The sequence below is a fragment of the Temnothorax americanus genome, unplaced genomic scaffold (assembly GCF_048541705.1).
Source record: "Temnothorax americanus isolate GAGA-0224 unplaced genomic scaffold, ASM4854170v1 Scaffold74, whole genome shotgun sequence".
Lineage (NCBI taxonomy): Eukaryota > Metazoa > Arthropoda > Insecta > Hymenoptera > Formicidae > Temnothorax > Temnothorax americanus.
In genome coordinates, this window is record NW_027509797.1 from 344,808 (window position 1) to 361,526 (window position 16,719).

General features: G+C 37.8%; 2 protein-coding genes and 1 long non-coding RNA gene across 4 annotated transcripts; all 3 read left to right on the plus strand.

Moving 5' to 3' along the window:
* Positions 1-4,710: 4,710 nt before the first annotated feature.
* LOC143906616 (uncharacterized) lies at positions 4,711-10,462 on the plus strand. Of its 2 annotated transcripts, none has more exons than XM_077422810.1 (2): positions 4,711-4,839; positions 9,563-10,462. In XM_077422810.1, exon 2 carries the CDS (start codon positions 9,573-9,575, stop codon positions 10,257-10,259), a length of 687 nt encoding a protein of 228 aa, XP_077278936.1. In that variant the 5' UTR covers positions 4,711-4,839; positions 9,563-9,572; the 3' UTR covers positions 10,260-10,462. The 2 variants fall into 2 exon arrangements, with proteins under 2 accessions (XP_077278936.1, XP_077278937.1); XM_077422811.1 differs by having other exon boundaries at positions 4,717-4,823.
* On the plus strand, positions 6,326-10,182 carry LOC143906615 (uncharacterized). The gene has a single exon (XM_077422809.1). It carries the CDS (start codon positions 6,326-6,328, stop codon positions 9,500-9,502), a length of 3,177 nt encoding a protein of 1,058 aa, XP_077278935.1. The 3' UTR covers positions 9,503-10,182.
* A 4,586-nt stretch (positions 10,463-15,048) lies between the features above and the next one.
* On the plus strand, positions 15,049-16,280 carry LOC143906638 (uncharacterized). Its single transcript, XR_013259588.1, has 3 exons — positions 15,049-15,371; positions 15,480-15,959; positions 16,190-16,280. It is a non-coding gene; the product is annotated as an uncharacterized LOC143906638 (long non-coding RNA).
* Positions 16,281-16,719: the final 439 nt, after the last annotated feature.

The following is a 16,719-nucleotide window of genomic DNA, read 5'->3' on the forward strand; positions in this document are numbered from 1 at the left end:
ATAAGTAATTTATCAAAATTACACTATTATTTATATTGCTGTATTTGTATGTATTCGCCTGTCCTGTAATATATATATATATATATATATATATATATGGATAATTATAATTAATATATATAATATTGAATACCAACATGAAATCTATTTGACGTACTTTTTGTATCTTATATATATTACATCATTGGTATAAATAAATAAGTAAATGTATGATTTTACAATTTCGTTAGCATGACCGCATTAGAAACTTTTGCTTATTCTGTGATAGGACCTGCTAGTCTATGATTTATACAATAATTTCAATTATGATTGCGATCTTGTACGGTGTTGAAAAATGCATATTCATTTTACTTATTACTCGAAAATAATACTTGCTGCAAAGTAATATGATTTGTGAATACATTTGACTCATTGTATTAGAACATTATAAATACAATATTATAATACATGCAGCAATTAGTATTTTTTTCTACAATGATGAAATTATGAGAGAGAGAGAGAGAGAAGATACAAACAATAGAAAGAAATTAAAGAAATTGCTTTATGGAATTTTTAAATGTTCAGTTATTTATTTTTTAACTGTATGCGTTCTACGTTATTTTATTACTCCTTTTTTTCTTTGTTCTTTTCACTTTTTTTTGCTTCTATAAATATCAATGAAATTAACTGCAATAATCAGAAAACGGCATCTTGACACGATGAAAAGTCAAAAAGTTGTAAATAATTTTCTCAATTATTTTTTATCTTTATCTGCCTTCTTCCTTTTCAATCATTTCCTTGGTCTTAATTGATCTATTGATTTTTTCCGTATACCTCTTTTCTTTCTTTTTTTCCTTACATAGTATTCAAGATAGTTTATTATTTTAAGCTTTTTATTACTTATTACTTTGTTACGCAGTGATATTTTAATTTTATTTGTTTAATAAATTCTTCATTTTTTTCTACTTGATGCACGGGCTTTGTTGTTTTCAGCACGATTGATGTATCTTGTGCGAGAATATAATTTTACACGGATTAAATATTGCAGTGCCTCCAATCGATGTTTATAACACAGGTCGTCTTCATTTAACCATCCTGGATGCATATTATTCGTTATCTGTATGCATGATTTTGTTATCTTTTGTAAAATTGCAGTAGATGCCCAATAATGCTGCCAGATACGATTAAATGCCTGTAATTGAATTTCGACTACCTTCGCAAAAAGAGTTGTTGGTCGTATTAATTTTGTAACTATAGGAGCATCTTCGTCTGGATTTGGATATTCGCGGAACTCTATATATTTTTCACTTGCTGTTGCGTCATCCATTGGCGTTTTCATCATAATATTACGACAATTATCACAATTACTTTTTGCAATGCTTTTCCGTGCTACGTATCCAGCAAAAAATGCAATAGCATTCTCATCGTAACTACTCAACGAACTTATATTTCCTGTACTTTCGATATTGTCATACTCTTCGAGAATGTCTAGATCCTCAGCAAATAATTCATCCTCAGGATCAATATCGTATTGTACAGAAGTTTGACTTGCATTCATTGCATTTTCAATTGCCTTAATAATCTTAGTGGGTGGATTAATAAGGCACTCAGTTTCTGGACACTGAACATTGCCTCTATCGCTTGTGTGGATATATCCTGTAGATAGTATGTGTCTCACAGAAAGTCGGACCATTCTTGCAGTAGGATTAGGATTAAATCCACCGCGTTGCCTTAATTTTGAAAAAAAAATGTTCAACGGAATCTTGATTGCACAATCCTGTCGCAAGTTCAAACGATTCGTTTTCAATTTTTAGGTCATTATATGTTCCCAAAATAGCTTGTATAGTCAAGCTAAATCCTTTTAAACATGGAATTTTATATATTTTTTCTGATGACGTAGACCATCTTGAGCACCATGTGACAAAATCTCTTAACAAATGTTCAATGTCAGGATTTTTACTAGATAATAATCGTTTTCCACCAAATTTCATATTAAAACTGTATGAATTGCAAGCATCAATTACATTATTCATGCGCTCTGTAAAATTAGCCGTCGCTTTCCATGTATTGGTTTGCAATTCTTTTCCAAAACCCGCTAGTTTTATTGCAGCTGCAAATTTATTACTAAATAATTGGAAAGCTCTTTTGACGTTCATTGCTTCAAAAGTATTAGGATGAATATGCGCTTTTGTAATATGCGATAATAAATTTGATCCTCCTGTTGCAGCATTATCAATAGACCATGTCATTTCAAAATCGTCGTATGATGCTATTACTTCTCCGTCGCAATACAGATATTTATGTTTTCTTAGCAAGCTTGCTAATCGTTTCACTAAATGCAGGAAATCAAACGATGCGTAATATTTTTTGTCATTATGTATAAAATATGGCCTATCTGAGTCTACGCCAAGTTGATTATAGGCACTCTGATTACATGTGCCTTGATCACATGTTACAATTCGGACATCGGCACCTGTTTTGCTCAGTCTATTCAAGCATTCTTTTAATAAAATTATTATTTCTTTAGCCTTCATACATTTTCCCGGAAGAAAATATGCCAACGGCTGATGCCATGGATTACGCGCATTTATGTCCAAGCAAAACACAAAAACACATTTAGCTCTCTCGCATGTTCTTCCTAAAGGTCCTAGGTCTGTAAGTCCTTCTATTAGATCTGAATGAGATGAATATTCTAAAAACGCTTTTATGTACATTTCATCCCATTTCAGGGCACATTTTCTTTCTTCTACAGGCATCTTTGCCATTTTCTCCTGCAGTTTAGAAAATATAAAATCGCAAAATCCTGGCACTACATTATATTCTTCATGCCATCTTCTAATGGTTCGTTCGCCAGGAAACGTGCAACCTGCCTGTCGTAAGCGACGCAATGCAGATAAGCTGAATAATAAAATAACTGCTGTGAAAGGCTTTTTTCTTCTTGATGCGTATATAGCGTTTTTGGCACATGAAGTTGCAAATTGATCATTGCTTTAGCAACAGGATGTAAATTTAATTCTTCTGTCAATTTTTTTATAGTTCTTTTTTTGTTCTTTGTACTTTCTGTTTTTTTAGATTTTTTGGGAGCACGCAAACGAAATTTTAGACTTTTTATGATATTACGCAAACGATTGATTTCTCGCTTTAACAAATTAATTGTTACTTTAGATTTTGTTTCCTTCTTTGTATTATTAGATTTCTCTATCATTTTCTTTGCAATAGGTACCGCATGACATACATTAATATTTTGACTTGCCGGTGGTTCTAGATGAATCCATTCCATTATATTTTCTTCTTCGTCCGAAATATCAAAATTTAACTGCGCTTGATAAGTTTTACAAGGTCGACTAACTACACTGTACAGATTGTGAGCAGAAGAATTTGCTATTTCTATATTATTATTTGTATTTTGTTCTACATTTGTTTCTATTAATGTCTCAGTTAGTGTTAAATTTTGCATGCTTTGTGTTGTACCTGCATTTGTTGTTTCCAAATCTTCTTGCAAGCAGCCGTTATTAAATTTGACTGGAATGGCATCTCGTTTTAATTTCTTTCTGTCTTCTCCCTTAAAGGAACTTGAACTGAAGTGGTCCGCGCATAGACCAGCACGACGTAATGAAGTGGCAGACCATTTTTGCAATTTAGTATTTCCTGAAATGATATTGTAATACGAGATATTAATTTTTAAAGTTTTGATTAGAGTTATAAAATTTTGTAATTAAAATAAATGTAAATAATAATTACTTCTTGAAATTGTAATGAAATGCAAGTTTAATTACAATTTAAAGAAATGTTTGTAATTAAACTAAACATTAAACACAAAAATTTTTGCTAATGTAATTACACTCGACTTCAATTACAATTCAAAAAAATATGTATATTTTAAACAGAAAAGTATATATTTCTTTCGCCGATAAATGATTAACAATTAAGATTTAATTTTAAATCTACAACAATTGACAAGAATTAATTTTAAATCGACTACAAATTGACGTATAATCGGACCAAAACCAATGGTTGATTGTCATGAAGATGAGTGTCAGTTGTAGTCGATTTAAAATTAATTCTAAATTTATATTTTAATTCAACTTTAATTACAATTCTGAAAAGTATTTACATTTCAACTCGACTTCAATTTCAATTTCGAAAAGTATTTGTATTTCAACTCGACTTGAAATAATATTATAAACAGTAATTAGTAATTAAATAGACATTTAATTACAAAAATATTTAATTATTTACGACCCTGATTGTAGTACTGTATCATAAGCTTTTCTTGCACAACTTGATCGATATATAACATTATTACTTGAAGAAGTAATTTCTGTACAACGATAATTTATGTACAGAAAAATACACAAGATAGACAATTATTCTTTAAAATAATATTTAAAACAATTGCAATTAATTATGTGCCAATCATAGTATATATAACATTTCCATTGGACAGCTTCCGGCAAGATGAGGGGCAGAAGATATGCTTGCGGAGACGCTGTTCTTTTCTAATCGACACAATTACAAGAAGACAGTGTTTCTGGAAGCATATCTTCTGTCCTTGAGATCTTGTCGGAAGCTCTCCAATGACAATATTCACTCCTATTTATTATATATACGTCTATGGTGCCAATGTGTTTACACAGTTAAAAAAAATGCATAGGAACAAGGCTAATTATTTCCCGTAGTTTTTTTTGACGCTAAATATAATCATGTATATGAAAAAAGAGAGTAGGGAAGACTGGAGAGAACGAGAGTGACAGGTGTGAAAGCGAGTGAGAGCAAAAGGGTCTAGAAGAGAGTGACGAGGGAGGCTGAGGAAGGAGAGGGTGATAGAGCGAGGAGGTGTGGAGGTGAGAGAGTGAGGAGGTAAGAAGGGAAACAGAGGAGGGGCAGGTAAGAGGAGATAAAGGGAGGTAAAGCGGCTAGGCACTGAGAAGGTGTAAGCACGAACGTTAGCTGAGCTAGAGGGGCGCACGGCAGGTGAGCCGAGCCGAGAGCGGCAGCACGAGGCAGAGCGTGAACAATAGCGAAGAGAGAGGGGCGACTCAACACAGGATCCGGGACGCGGACAGCAGCGCGAGGCAGGGCATAGAGTAGGTGGTGGAGCTAGAGGGGGAAGTGAGCCGAGTTAGGAGGAGATGAGTGAAGGGAGAGAAAACGGGAGGGAGGGAAAGAGTGCGATAGGTAAGGTTAAGGAAAAGGAGAAAGTTAGGAGGGGGAGCACGGGAAATTTAGAAGAGTTATGGAAAAGGAAGAGGGAGGAAATGGACAGGAGCGGGGGTGAGGAAAAGGAGGAGATTTTTAAGAGAAGTAATATGACGGCAAGATCTCCTAAAAAAGACTCGGAGTTAGGTGTGAAGGAGTTGGGAGAAAGAATGGGAGAAATGATGGAGGAATTTAGGGCAGTGAGAGAAGAGCTAAGGGAGGGTTTCAGGGAGCAGGGTAGGGAGATGAGAAAAGAGATAGAGGACCTGAGAAGGGAGTTTAGGGAGCGAGAGAAGAGATGGAAAGAGGAGAGGGAAGAGACAAATAAGCAGAAGGAGAAAATGGAAGAAAGAATAAGAAAATTGGAGGAAAAAATGGAAGAGAGAAAGGAGGGGAAGAGGGAGGAGGAAGGAAACGGTAGAGGGGAGGCGGGGGAGAAAATAAGGGAACTGGAGAGAAGGCTGGAAAGGAAAGAAAAGGAGGAGAGAAGAAGAAACATTGTAATAAGAGGGCTGGAAGTAAAAGAAGGAGGGAGGAGAGAAAATGCAGAAAAGTTACTAGAAGGAATAGGAGCGAAAGTAAAGGCAATAGAGGTGAAGAGAATAGGAGGTGATGCAGAAAAAGGAAGGGAAATGGTGCTGTTGAAATTGGAGAACGAAGAACAGAAATGGGAGGTTATGGAAAAAAAGAGGAGCCTAGTGGGGAGAAAGGAAAGAATTACGGAGGACCTATCGTGGGAGGAAAGAAGAATGAATTGGAGGTTGAGAGAGATAGCGAAAGGGGAGGAAAGAGAAGGTAGGAGGGCATGGATTAAGGCAGGCAGAATAAGGCTGGAAAATACTTGGTGGAGATGGGATATGGAAGAGGAGGTGTTAAAGGACGAAAGGGGAAGGAGTAGAAAGGAGAGCAGAGGAGGGAAGGAAGGGAAAGAAGGTAAAGGAGGAGAGGGAGAGGTAGGAACGGAGACGGGGGAATAAGAGGAGAAGAGGATAGAGGGGGTGAGATAGAGAAGGACAACGCGAAAGTCAGAAGAGAAGAAGAGGGGGAAAGTAAGTTAGTTTGGAGGATAGTATTCTGGAACGTAGCGGGGTTGGAAAATAAAGATAAGGATTTTTGGGAAGGGCTGAAGAAAGAAGATGTGTTAGTCATGTCAGAGACCTGGATAGGAGAAAAGGGCTGGGAAAGAATAAGGGGGAGACTTCCAAAAGGGTACGAATGGGGGGTGCAAATGGCGAAGAAAAAGAATAAAAAAGGAAGAGCAATAGGAGGGATGATAATGGGAATAAGAAAAGGATTAAAAGAAAAGGGAACGACAATAGAAGTAGATAGAGAGGGTTGGATTGCGGGAAAGGTCAGAACAGGTGGTGAGAACTGGAGTATTATAGGGGTGTATGCAAAGAAAGAGGGGATGGAGGAAAACGTACAGGAGTTAGGAGATAGAATGGAAAAGAAAGAAGAAGGAAGGTATACGATAATTGGGGGAGATTTTAATGCGAGGACTGGGCAAGAAGGTGGGAGGATAGAGGAAGAGGAGGGAGGAGGAGTGGGAGAAGGAAGAAGGTCGAAGGGCAAGAAAGTGAACAGAGAGGGGAGGCTGTTGGTAAATAGCTTAGAGGAGAGAGGATGGGAGATATTCAATGGAAATGTAAGAGGAGACGAGGAGGGGGAGTTTACGTTCACGGGGGGAAGAGGTAGTACGGTGATTGATTACATAATAGGGGAAGGAGAAGTAAGAGAGAAGATAATGAGCATGGTAGTGGGGGAGAGAGTAGACTCGGACCATCACCCATTGGAAGTAGTAGTAAGAAGGGGGGAAGAGGAGGAAGGCAGGAGAGGAGGGTGGAAGAAAAGAAGCAGGGGGGTGTGGAACGAGGAAGGAACAAAGAGGTTTATAGAAAAATTAGGAGAGGTGGAAGTAAAAGAAGTAGAGGTGAATAAGGAATGGGAAGAAATGGAAATAAGAATAACAGAGGCAATAAAAGGGGTAGAGGAGGAGCTCGGAAATAAGAAAGGGAAGGTGGGATGGTGGGATGAGGAATGTCGAGAAGCGAAGAAAGAGGCAAGGAGAAAATTAAGGGACTGGAGGAAGAAAAGAGGAGAGGCCAGTGCGTATAAGGAAAGGAGGAAAGAATTTAAGGAGATATGTAAGAGAAAGAAGGAAGAGGAGAACCAGAGATGGGAGAGAAAAGTGGAGGGAGCAAGGAGGGAAGCGGAGGTATGGGAGATAGTGAATAGGGAGAGAAGGAAAAGGAGGGGAATAGAGGAAGGAATAGAGGAGGAAGAATGGAAAGAGCACTTTATGAAGTTATTAGGAGGAGTAGAGGGGAGAGTGAGGATGGGGAAGGAAGGAGAGAGGGAAGAAAAGGAAGGAGAGGAGGAAGAGGAGATAAGTTTAGAGGAAATGAGGAGAGTTATAAAGAAGCTAAAGGACGGAAAGGCAATGGGAAAGGATGAGATTCCAGGAGAGGCATGGAAGCGAGGGGGGAAGGGGTTGGAGGTTTGGACATGGAAATTTATCAATAAGATATGGAAGGGGGGAGGATGGCCGGAAATTTGGAAGGAAGGTATAATTGCGCCAATCATAAAGAAAGGGGAAGGAAAGAGGGCAGAGGAATATAGAGGGGTGACAATAATGCCCTCTTTGTATAAGGTGTACACGGCTATTCTGGCGGAGAGGATAAGGGAGGAGATAGAGGGAAAGAGAATGGTACCACACAACCAGACAGGTTTTAGAAGGGGAATGGGAACGATAGACAACATTTACGTGTTGAACTACATGGTAAACAGAAGGTTAGAGAAGAAAGGGGGAAAACTGATAGCATGTTTTGTGGACCTTAAGGCGGCGTTCGATTCGGTGGATAGAGGAATACTAATAAAAGCTATGAGAGAAAGGGGAATAAGGGAAGGACTGGTGAGAAGGACGGAAGAGATGTTAAGAGAGACGAAGAGTAGGGTAAGAGGAGGAAACGAATTGGGAGAAGTATTCTGGACGGGGAGGGGAGTAAGGCAGGGATGCCCTTTGAGCCCGATTCTGTTCAATGTGTTGCTAGCAGACCTGGAGGAGGAAATGGATAGAGTTAAATGGGGAGGGATAATGCTAGGAGGCAAGAGGGTGTATACTCTGGCCTACGCGGATGATATCGTGCTAATTGCAGAGGATGAGGACCAAATGAGGAGTCTGATAGAAAGACTAGAGGGTTACCTGGGCAGGAAGAGATTGGAATTGAACGTGGGGAAAACAAAAATAATGAGGTTTAGGAAAGGAGGAGGGAGGGACAGTAAGAGGAAATGGAGATGGGAAGGAAAAGAGTTGGAAGAGGTGAGGGAATTTCGGTATTTGGGATACGTGTTTCAAAGAAATGGAGGGCAGGAAGCGCAAATAAGGGAAAGGATAAAAAAGGCGGCCGCAGTGATGGGAAAAGTCTGGGGGATAGGGAAGAGGAGATTCGGGAAAGACTGGGGAAAAAGACTGTGGCTGTTCGATAGATTGGTGTGGACGGTGTTGAGTTATGGAGCGGAAATATGGGGATGGAGAGAAAGGGAAGGAATAGAAAGAATGGAAGAAAGATACATTAGATGGGTATTGGGAGCGGACGGGAGAACACCGTGGTATCTAGTGAGGGAGGAGTTGCAAAGGGAGAAATTAAGAGGGAGAGCAGGAATGAGGGCATGGAGATTTGAGAAAAAGTTAGAGGAAGGTGGAGGAAGTGAACTGGCGAGGTCTGCCTGGGAAGAGTTGAAGGAAAGAGAGATGGAAGGGAAAGCAGGTTCAGATTGGGAAAGAGAGAGAGGAAAGTTCTTCGAAGACAGAGGCGTGGGGTTAAAAGAGGTGGAAAAGATAAGAGGAGATGGAGACGAATGGTTTCTTAAATTGTTTGAGGGGGATAGGGAGACGCAGAGAAAAGAGAGATGGGAGAGGATCGAGAAAGCAGAATACAATAAGTGGTATAAGTGGATAAAGGGAGAGGGTATCCCGGGATATTTGAAGAAGGGATGGGGAGAAAGTAGATGGGGAAGGGTGGCTAGATTCAGATTAGGGAACGAGATAGGAGAGAGCAGATACTGGGAAGCGGAGGAGAAAAAGAAGTGTAGGTTGTGTGGGAATAAGGAGGAAACGTGGGAGCATGTATGGGAAGAATGTAGAAGATGGAATTCAGGAAAGGGAAGCTGGCAGGAAGCGGTAGGATGGGTTTTGGACGAGGAAGGAGGAGGAGAGGAATGGATGCTGGAATTAGAAGGGGAGAGAATGGGTGGAAAGGGGGATTTGGAGGAGTTAAAGGAGGGTAGTGGGGAAGATGGAAGGGGAGATGGGGGAGAAGGATAAGTGGGAGGGGAAGAAGAGGAATGTAGAGAAAAGGAGAAGTGAGTAATTGGTCTGTTTTAGAGCTGGCAGGATGGAGCGTGAAGGGAGAATGATAGTGGAGGCAGTGGAAGGGATTGTAGAGGAGAAGCTAAGGAAGATGCTGAGGGAAAAGAAGGAGGAAGACAGAAAAAAGGACGAGAGGATGGAGGAGCTGGAGGAGAAGGTAAGGAGGTTGGAGAGAAAGACAGAAAGGCTGGAGCAAAGTGGAGGCAAAAGGAAGAGGGAGGATAGCGAGGAGAGTATGGCGGGAAAAAAGAAATGGTGGGCAGGTGAGGGTAAAAGGAACGAGGACGATTTCAGAAAGAGGAATATAATTATAAGAGTGGAGAAAGAGAAATGGGAAGGTAAGGAGACCAACTGGGAGAAAGTGAAGGAGCTTTTCGCAGAAGGGCTGAAGGTGAAGGTGAAGGTAAGAGAGGTGATAGTGGTGGGGCAGAGAGGGATTTGGCTAACAATTTTGGTAAAGTTAGGAGACGAGGAGGAGAAGAGGCGGGTTTTGGAGGCGAGGAGAAGGGCAGGGAACTCCATAGGAGTCAAGATACACGAGGATAAGTCGGTGGAAAGGAGGGTTAGGGAGAGAGAAGAAGGGAGAAGGGAGGTGCACAAGTGCACAGGGAGATCGGCGGAGGAAGAAATCGCGAGAGGGATGGAGGAGAAGCTTCTCTTGAGCCCAGAGGAGGAGAAGGAGGAGGGACGAGAGAGGAAGCAGGCCAAATAGGGAGGAGTAGACAGGAAGGATGGAGGTAGAAGGAAGGAAGGAAGATTTGACGGCAGAAGCGGAGGACGAAGAAGAGGGATGAAGAGGGGAGGGGAGGGGGAGTAAATATTTTTGTAAGGTCGCATATGGCCAGGCACAGGGGAAAGAGATTGTACGAGGTTTGGGTACGTTCCTCATAAAAACGCCTTGTAAACCCTACGGGGAAAGGCAATAAACAGCATACATACATACATACATAATCATGTATATCTAATTGCTATAAATACGTACTGTTTTGTTCGGTCAAATTATTTTTTTTGCAGAAGTTATAAGCGATACAATTTTCACGAAAAAAAAAATCGTTAAATTTACAAATTATTAGATATATCTGGTTATATTTGTCATAGAGAAATCTTCAAAAATGCATTTTAAAGCTAAAGAGGCAATTTTTATTTTATAAAAATAGGTTAAGATACAAGAAATTGTAAAATCCAATTGTTATAAGTAATTGAAATCTTTAATTATTTTTGTCACCAAGAAGTAAATTAAAAAAAAAAATTTTTTTAATGCTATTTTATTCTTTTTATTTGCTTTTTCATAGAGAAAGCTTTGTTTTCATGAATTTCGTATATGAACCTTCGTTGGCGTTTAAGTTGAGTGTAGTCTGTTTTATTCTTTTTTTTTTAAGTATACATATTTTTTATTTTGTGCAAAAATAATAAAATCGATTTTTTATATACCTTTTTAATAAATGGTGCCCCGTCGTGCTTGCGTATTTAACTCGACCAATTAAATACCGCGGCACATCAATTTTTGTCGTAAATTTTTGATAGGAAAAATGTACAATATAAATGACAATTTATAATGTTAAATATGGTCAACATTATACAAATAGAACATTACAATCACATTTTCATTATAAATATTACACTTCAAAAATTGTGGTAGTATTCCTGGTAAAGTAAATCGTTATTGTATTATATAATTTAACCGTTAATTATTCTATTTGTTTGGAATTTCTGAGATTTTCTGAGTAATCGATGTTATACTCTATTCCTTCTTATCGGGAAATTGCTATAGACTCAGACTTTTGGCGTTCTATACGACAAAAACTTCTCGGTCTTTAAACTTGTAAGTGACCTTAGCTGTTGGTAAGATTGTATTTATTTCAGTATACTTTTGCACTTGAAGCAAGTAACACATTTGTCACGCTATTACCTTTTCATATTCTCTATTAAGTTCAAAAAAACTGCAATTTTAGTAATGTAAGTTATATAGTAGGAACTGTGTGTAATGTAAATGTTGTACGTTGCTAAAGTTGCAAATTTATTGAACTCCATACAGAATATAAAAAAGATAATAGCGTGATAAATGTGTTACTTGCTTCAAGTGCAAAAGTATACTAAAATAAACAATCTTACAAACAGCTGAGGTCACAAGTTTAAAGACCGAGAGGCTTTTGTCGTATAGAACGCCAAAAGACTGACTCTCTATAGCAATTTTCCGATAAGAAACATTAGAGTATAACACCGATTACTCTGAAAATCCCAGAAATTCCAAACGGAAAGAAAAATTAACAAATAAATTACATAATACAATAACGATTTACTTTACCAGAAGTACCGCACAATTTTTCAAGTGTATTATTTATAATAAAAATGTGATTATAATGTTATATTTGTATAATGTTGATCATATTCAACATTATAAATTATATCATTCATATCGTATATTCTTCCCATAAAAGATTTCCGAAAAAAGTGCTGTGCCGCGGGTCTTGGTCGATCCAAAGACGTGAGCACAGCACGGCGCGGCGTAGCGTATCAGTCATTAGAAATATATAAAAAATACAATGTATCGTTTCTGTATAATATAAAAAATATGTCTACTTTTAACATAAAATATAGAATAAAATAGCATTATTGACCAAAAATTTTCAAGTGTAATTTTTGATGAAAAAAATTAGTAAACATTTCCATTGCTTATAATGGATTGAATTTTACAATTTCTTTTCTGAAAAATATTGTGTCTCAGCTTTTAAATACATTTCTGAAAATTTGTATACGACAAATATAACCAGAGATATCTATTAATTTGTACAAATTTGCTGACTTCTTTATTTTTCATTAAAATTGTTTTTTTAATAATTTCTACAAAAAAATAAATCAAGCGAACATAAAAGTACGTATCTCGATTATTTGATATATATTTTATGTAAAAAAAAGTTTCAATCGATCGAAAAAATACGACATTATTTCTAATCCAATTAGTCGCGGAAATGCCCAATAAACTATTTAATTGTGTTATTCAAACTGAAGAATTTTTCAGGTTGCTGAATATTAATTTTCTACCAACATTTTTCAGCGGATTATATTTCAAATAACATAAAGAACTCACCACTGTTGCGTATCCATAATTGGCATCTTGTATCGGTACTTGCAGGAAATCTGAACAAATGCGTTCCCGTCGAATATCTCCCATTACGACAATTTGTATACATGCATTTGTCATAAACAGTTTCCACACGTTGATCACTCATTGTTATTTGTATTCGTAATAATTTTGTGACAAAAAAATTATTGATTAAAGTATTAATGTCTATTAATATTTTATAAAGAAAAAACTAAAATTGCACAATTCGGGAAGTATTAATACTTCAAAATAAAAAAACTAATAATTGCAACCGAAAACCGATTTGTGTTGCATAAATCAGGTAAATTAATAACACTAAATAAAAGGAAAAGTAAAATGAATAATTGCAACCAAAAACCGTTAATCTGGTGCACAATATAAGAAGTACGCTATGAATCACTGTGCAACGAACTACACTATCGAACTGTCAGTTGCTTACTGCGCTGGGCAACAGTCTATGCGCGCTTCGTTGTTTACATTCTCGCGCATCGCGCCGTTCATCTCTTTTTCGTATTATTGTCTATCGCTTAAGGAGGTTGGCGCGTTTGCTATATCTAGTATAATTTTGTTTTCTTGATTGAACAGTGTAAAGCTAGTCTCAGAAATGATTCATAAATAACATGTTATTATTGGGATAGAAAAAGCAAATTTTCGTCAAATCGCAACTTTGTCCCATATTTTCATACTTAATATTGTTTAAATAAATTATTTAAAATTTGAAAAAAGATATATAACTTAAGACGTTAAAAAACCGTGATTGCAACTTTTCATGTCACAGCCATGTAATAAATTTCATTCACTTTTACCGTACAGGAGTAGAAATACATAATATGATATTTACATGGGCAGTACATGTATATATTAGTCTAGCAGCCACCGCCTGTTTTTTTCAGTGATTAATAACAGGCTAAATCTTCGTGAGTAGGTTCGGTTCGACAAGACGCCCAAGTCTTCCCTGTGAAAATTCTCGATAGAGATAGCTAATGAAGTGCACAGGTGTAAAACATGTCAATTTGGTGGGGTGCCGAAATTGTCTAACTAACAATAAGTTTTTTATTGAAATGTTAAGATAATTGAATAATAAACTCGGAAAAACAATTGTCCTACAAAATGGATGGTTTGACTGGAGCGTCCTCCGCTCCGAATATGTCCAAATAACGAGATCATAAAAATTATTAATAACTAGCTGATTTTTTGTATGCAGCTTAGTAAATATTTGTATAATGAATTGGCCACATAGTCCTACAAATTTAGTGGTACGTTTTCCCAGTCCTACGCTTGGAAGTTGTCGATTCCACGGTAACACTTTTTTCATTAATAACAACCTAGTTATAATTTTTTCCTATCGGGAATAAAGTGTAGAACACAATTTTACCACTGTCCTACACAAAAAGTGGTATGTATTTCCAGGAATAGATATATCTTGTTCACAAATTTAACTGTATATTTTGATATACAGTTAAATGCATAAATAATCCCGAGTAAATCACGTTGTCGTTACACATTAAAAAAAAGCCCAAACACAATTCTGTACTCTGTAAAACTTTAGTATATGTCAAGCGGCCCTGATAAGCATGTACCATTTTCCACCGATAAGGTTGTAAATGCGTTTATGGCAATATTTTTTTTAACATAACGAATAAGAATCACTAATATTAATGGAATAATTGATTATCTTAAATTATTAAAGAGGTTGAATATTATTAACTAATAATTATTATCAATTGCTCATTTTTTAAATATTTTTTAAATGAAGTTAATGATATGAGCATAATTGATTGAGATGGGGAACGCTTGGAACAATTATATTATCAATTATATTATATTTAATTATATTATATTTAAAAAAAGTATTGATTCTGCTTACGAATACATGTATCCCAAATTACATAAACTACAACTACAAAATTATGTTATTTTCAATATTCTTGTAGGACTAGCGATACATACCCATTTTTTGGTAGGACACTGTTTGATTTATATGCAAAGAATGCACTAACTTAACATATGTTTTTTTTGTCCTACGGTTATTAATGAAAAAAGTGTTACCGTGGATTCGACAACTTCCAAGTGTAGGACTGAGAAAACGTACCACCAAATTTGTAGGACTATGTGGCCATTTCATTATACATATATTTACTAAGCTGCATACAAAAAATCAGCTGGTTATTAATAATTTTTATGATCTCGTTATTTGGACATATTCGGAGCGGAGGACGCTCCAGTCAAACCATTCATTTTGTAGGACAATTGTTTTTCCGAGTTTATTATTCAATTATCTTAACATTTCAATAAAAAACTTACTGTTAGTTAGACAATTTTGACACCCCACCAAATTGACATGTTTTACACCTGTGCACTTCATTAGCTACCTCTATCGAGAATTTTCACAGGGAAGACTTGGGCGTCTTGTCGAACCGAACCTACTCACGAAGATTTAGCCTGTTATTAATCACTGAAAAAAACAGGCGGTGGCTGCTGGACTATATGTACAACGGCTATATGTGTACCACTCGTATACACATGTTTCTCTGTAACAAGATACATCTACGGATCGAATCGGTCCACGCAATAGCGGCAACAATGCGATACGTATATTTCGCTGCCGAAAAAAAAAACACGATCTTTCGGTCACATTGCGTATTGCGTGTTGCGTGTTCAGTCAGTCGGTCAGTGGCATCGCGGCACGGAGGTACGAGGCACGAGGCAGAGCGAGAAATAGTAAGTACAGATACATGTAGCTCATTTGCAAATTATGTCTTCTTTTATTTATTATTTATACATAATATATAATTATATTGTTATTTATTAATTATATAATTTTTTCAGACAATATCAAAAAGATAGCAGTGCCGACAGCAGTGTCGATGACGACGACGGCGGTTACGGCGCCGACGGCAGTGTCGATGACGACGACGACGACGGCGGTTACGGCGCCGACGGCAGTAGCGACGGCAACGACGGCGGTCACGGCGCCGACGGCGGTGTCCACGACGACGACGGCGGTCACGGTGCCGAGTACGGTGCCGATGACGACGACGGCGGTTACGGCGCCGACGGTAGTAGCGACGGCAACGACGGCAGTCACGGCGCCGCGACGGCGGTGTCCACGACGACGACGGCGGTCACGGTGCCGAGGACGGTGCCGATGACGACGACGGCGCCGACGGCAGTGGCGACGGCAACGACGGCGGTTACGGTGCCGATGACGACGACGCGGTTACGGCGCCGACGGCAGTGGCGACGGCAACGACGGCGGTCACGGCGCCGACGGGGTCGACGACGGAAGGAAATATTATAACGATAAATGTAAGTGTCCTTTATTTATACGTTTTAATATATAATAGTGTTGTGTATCCTGCAAATACTAGGATATTTAATGTACTCTCGTCTCTGCTCTCGTATATTAAAATTCGAGTGTGTTCAGAATTTTCTCAGAATTATAGATTATTGTTATAATTATTTTTATAATTAATTAGTTATTATTGCATTTTTATATTTAAAATGTATTAACATGTTTTTTAAATTTTCTGTTTCAGACACGAGTTTTACAAAATATTGTACATGCGACCCTTGCGGCTACACGTGGAAGAGGAAGAGGAACAGCCAGGGGGAGAGGTAGGGGTGGGGCCAGAGGTGGAGGCAGGGGTAGGGGTAGGGGCATTAATGTCATTTTTTATAATAACATAAAAAATAATATAGATGTAATAAATATGTAAAATATTTTTTACAATTCCCCTATTTTCTTATTCCTATTCCTATTCCCCTATTCTTATTCCTAATCGTGTCTATTCGCCTCGTGAATCGAAAGACGGTGAAACTGGCCGTATCTATTCTATTTAATCGTTCCTCGTTCCTGTGTGGATATAGCACGGAAGAGAATCATAAAATCGTGGACATTACCACCAGAGAGGCTTCTTTCTGTTACCATATAAAGTCGTAGACATAGCACGGAAGAGCACCACAATATCGTGGACATTACCATCAGAGAGGCTTCTCTCTGTTACCACGATGAAATCGTAGACATAGCACGGAAGAGCACCACAAAATCGTGGACATTACCTACATA

Bases quoted from the DNA above. Each gene is read 5' to 3' on its own strand.
- LOC143906616 (XM_077422810.1), top strand. From the start codon at position 9,573: ATGGAGCGTGAAGGGAGAATGATAGTGGAGGCAGTGGAAGGGATTGTA.
- LOC143906615 (XM_077422809.1), top strand. From the start codon at position 6,326: ATGTCAGAGACCTGGATAGGAGAAAAGGGCTGGGAAAGAATAAGGGGG.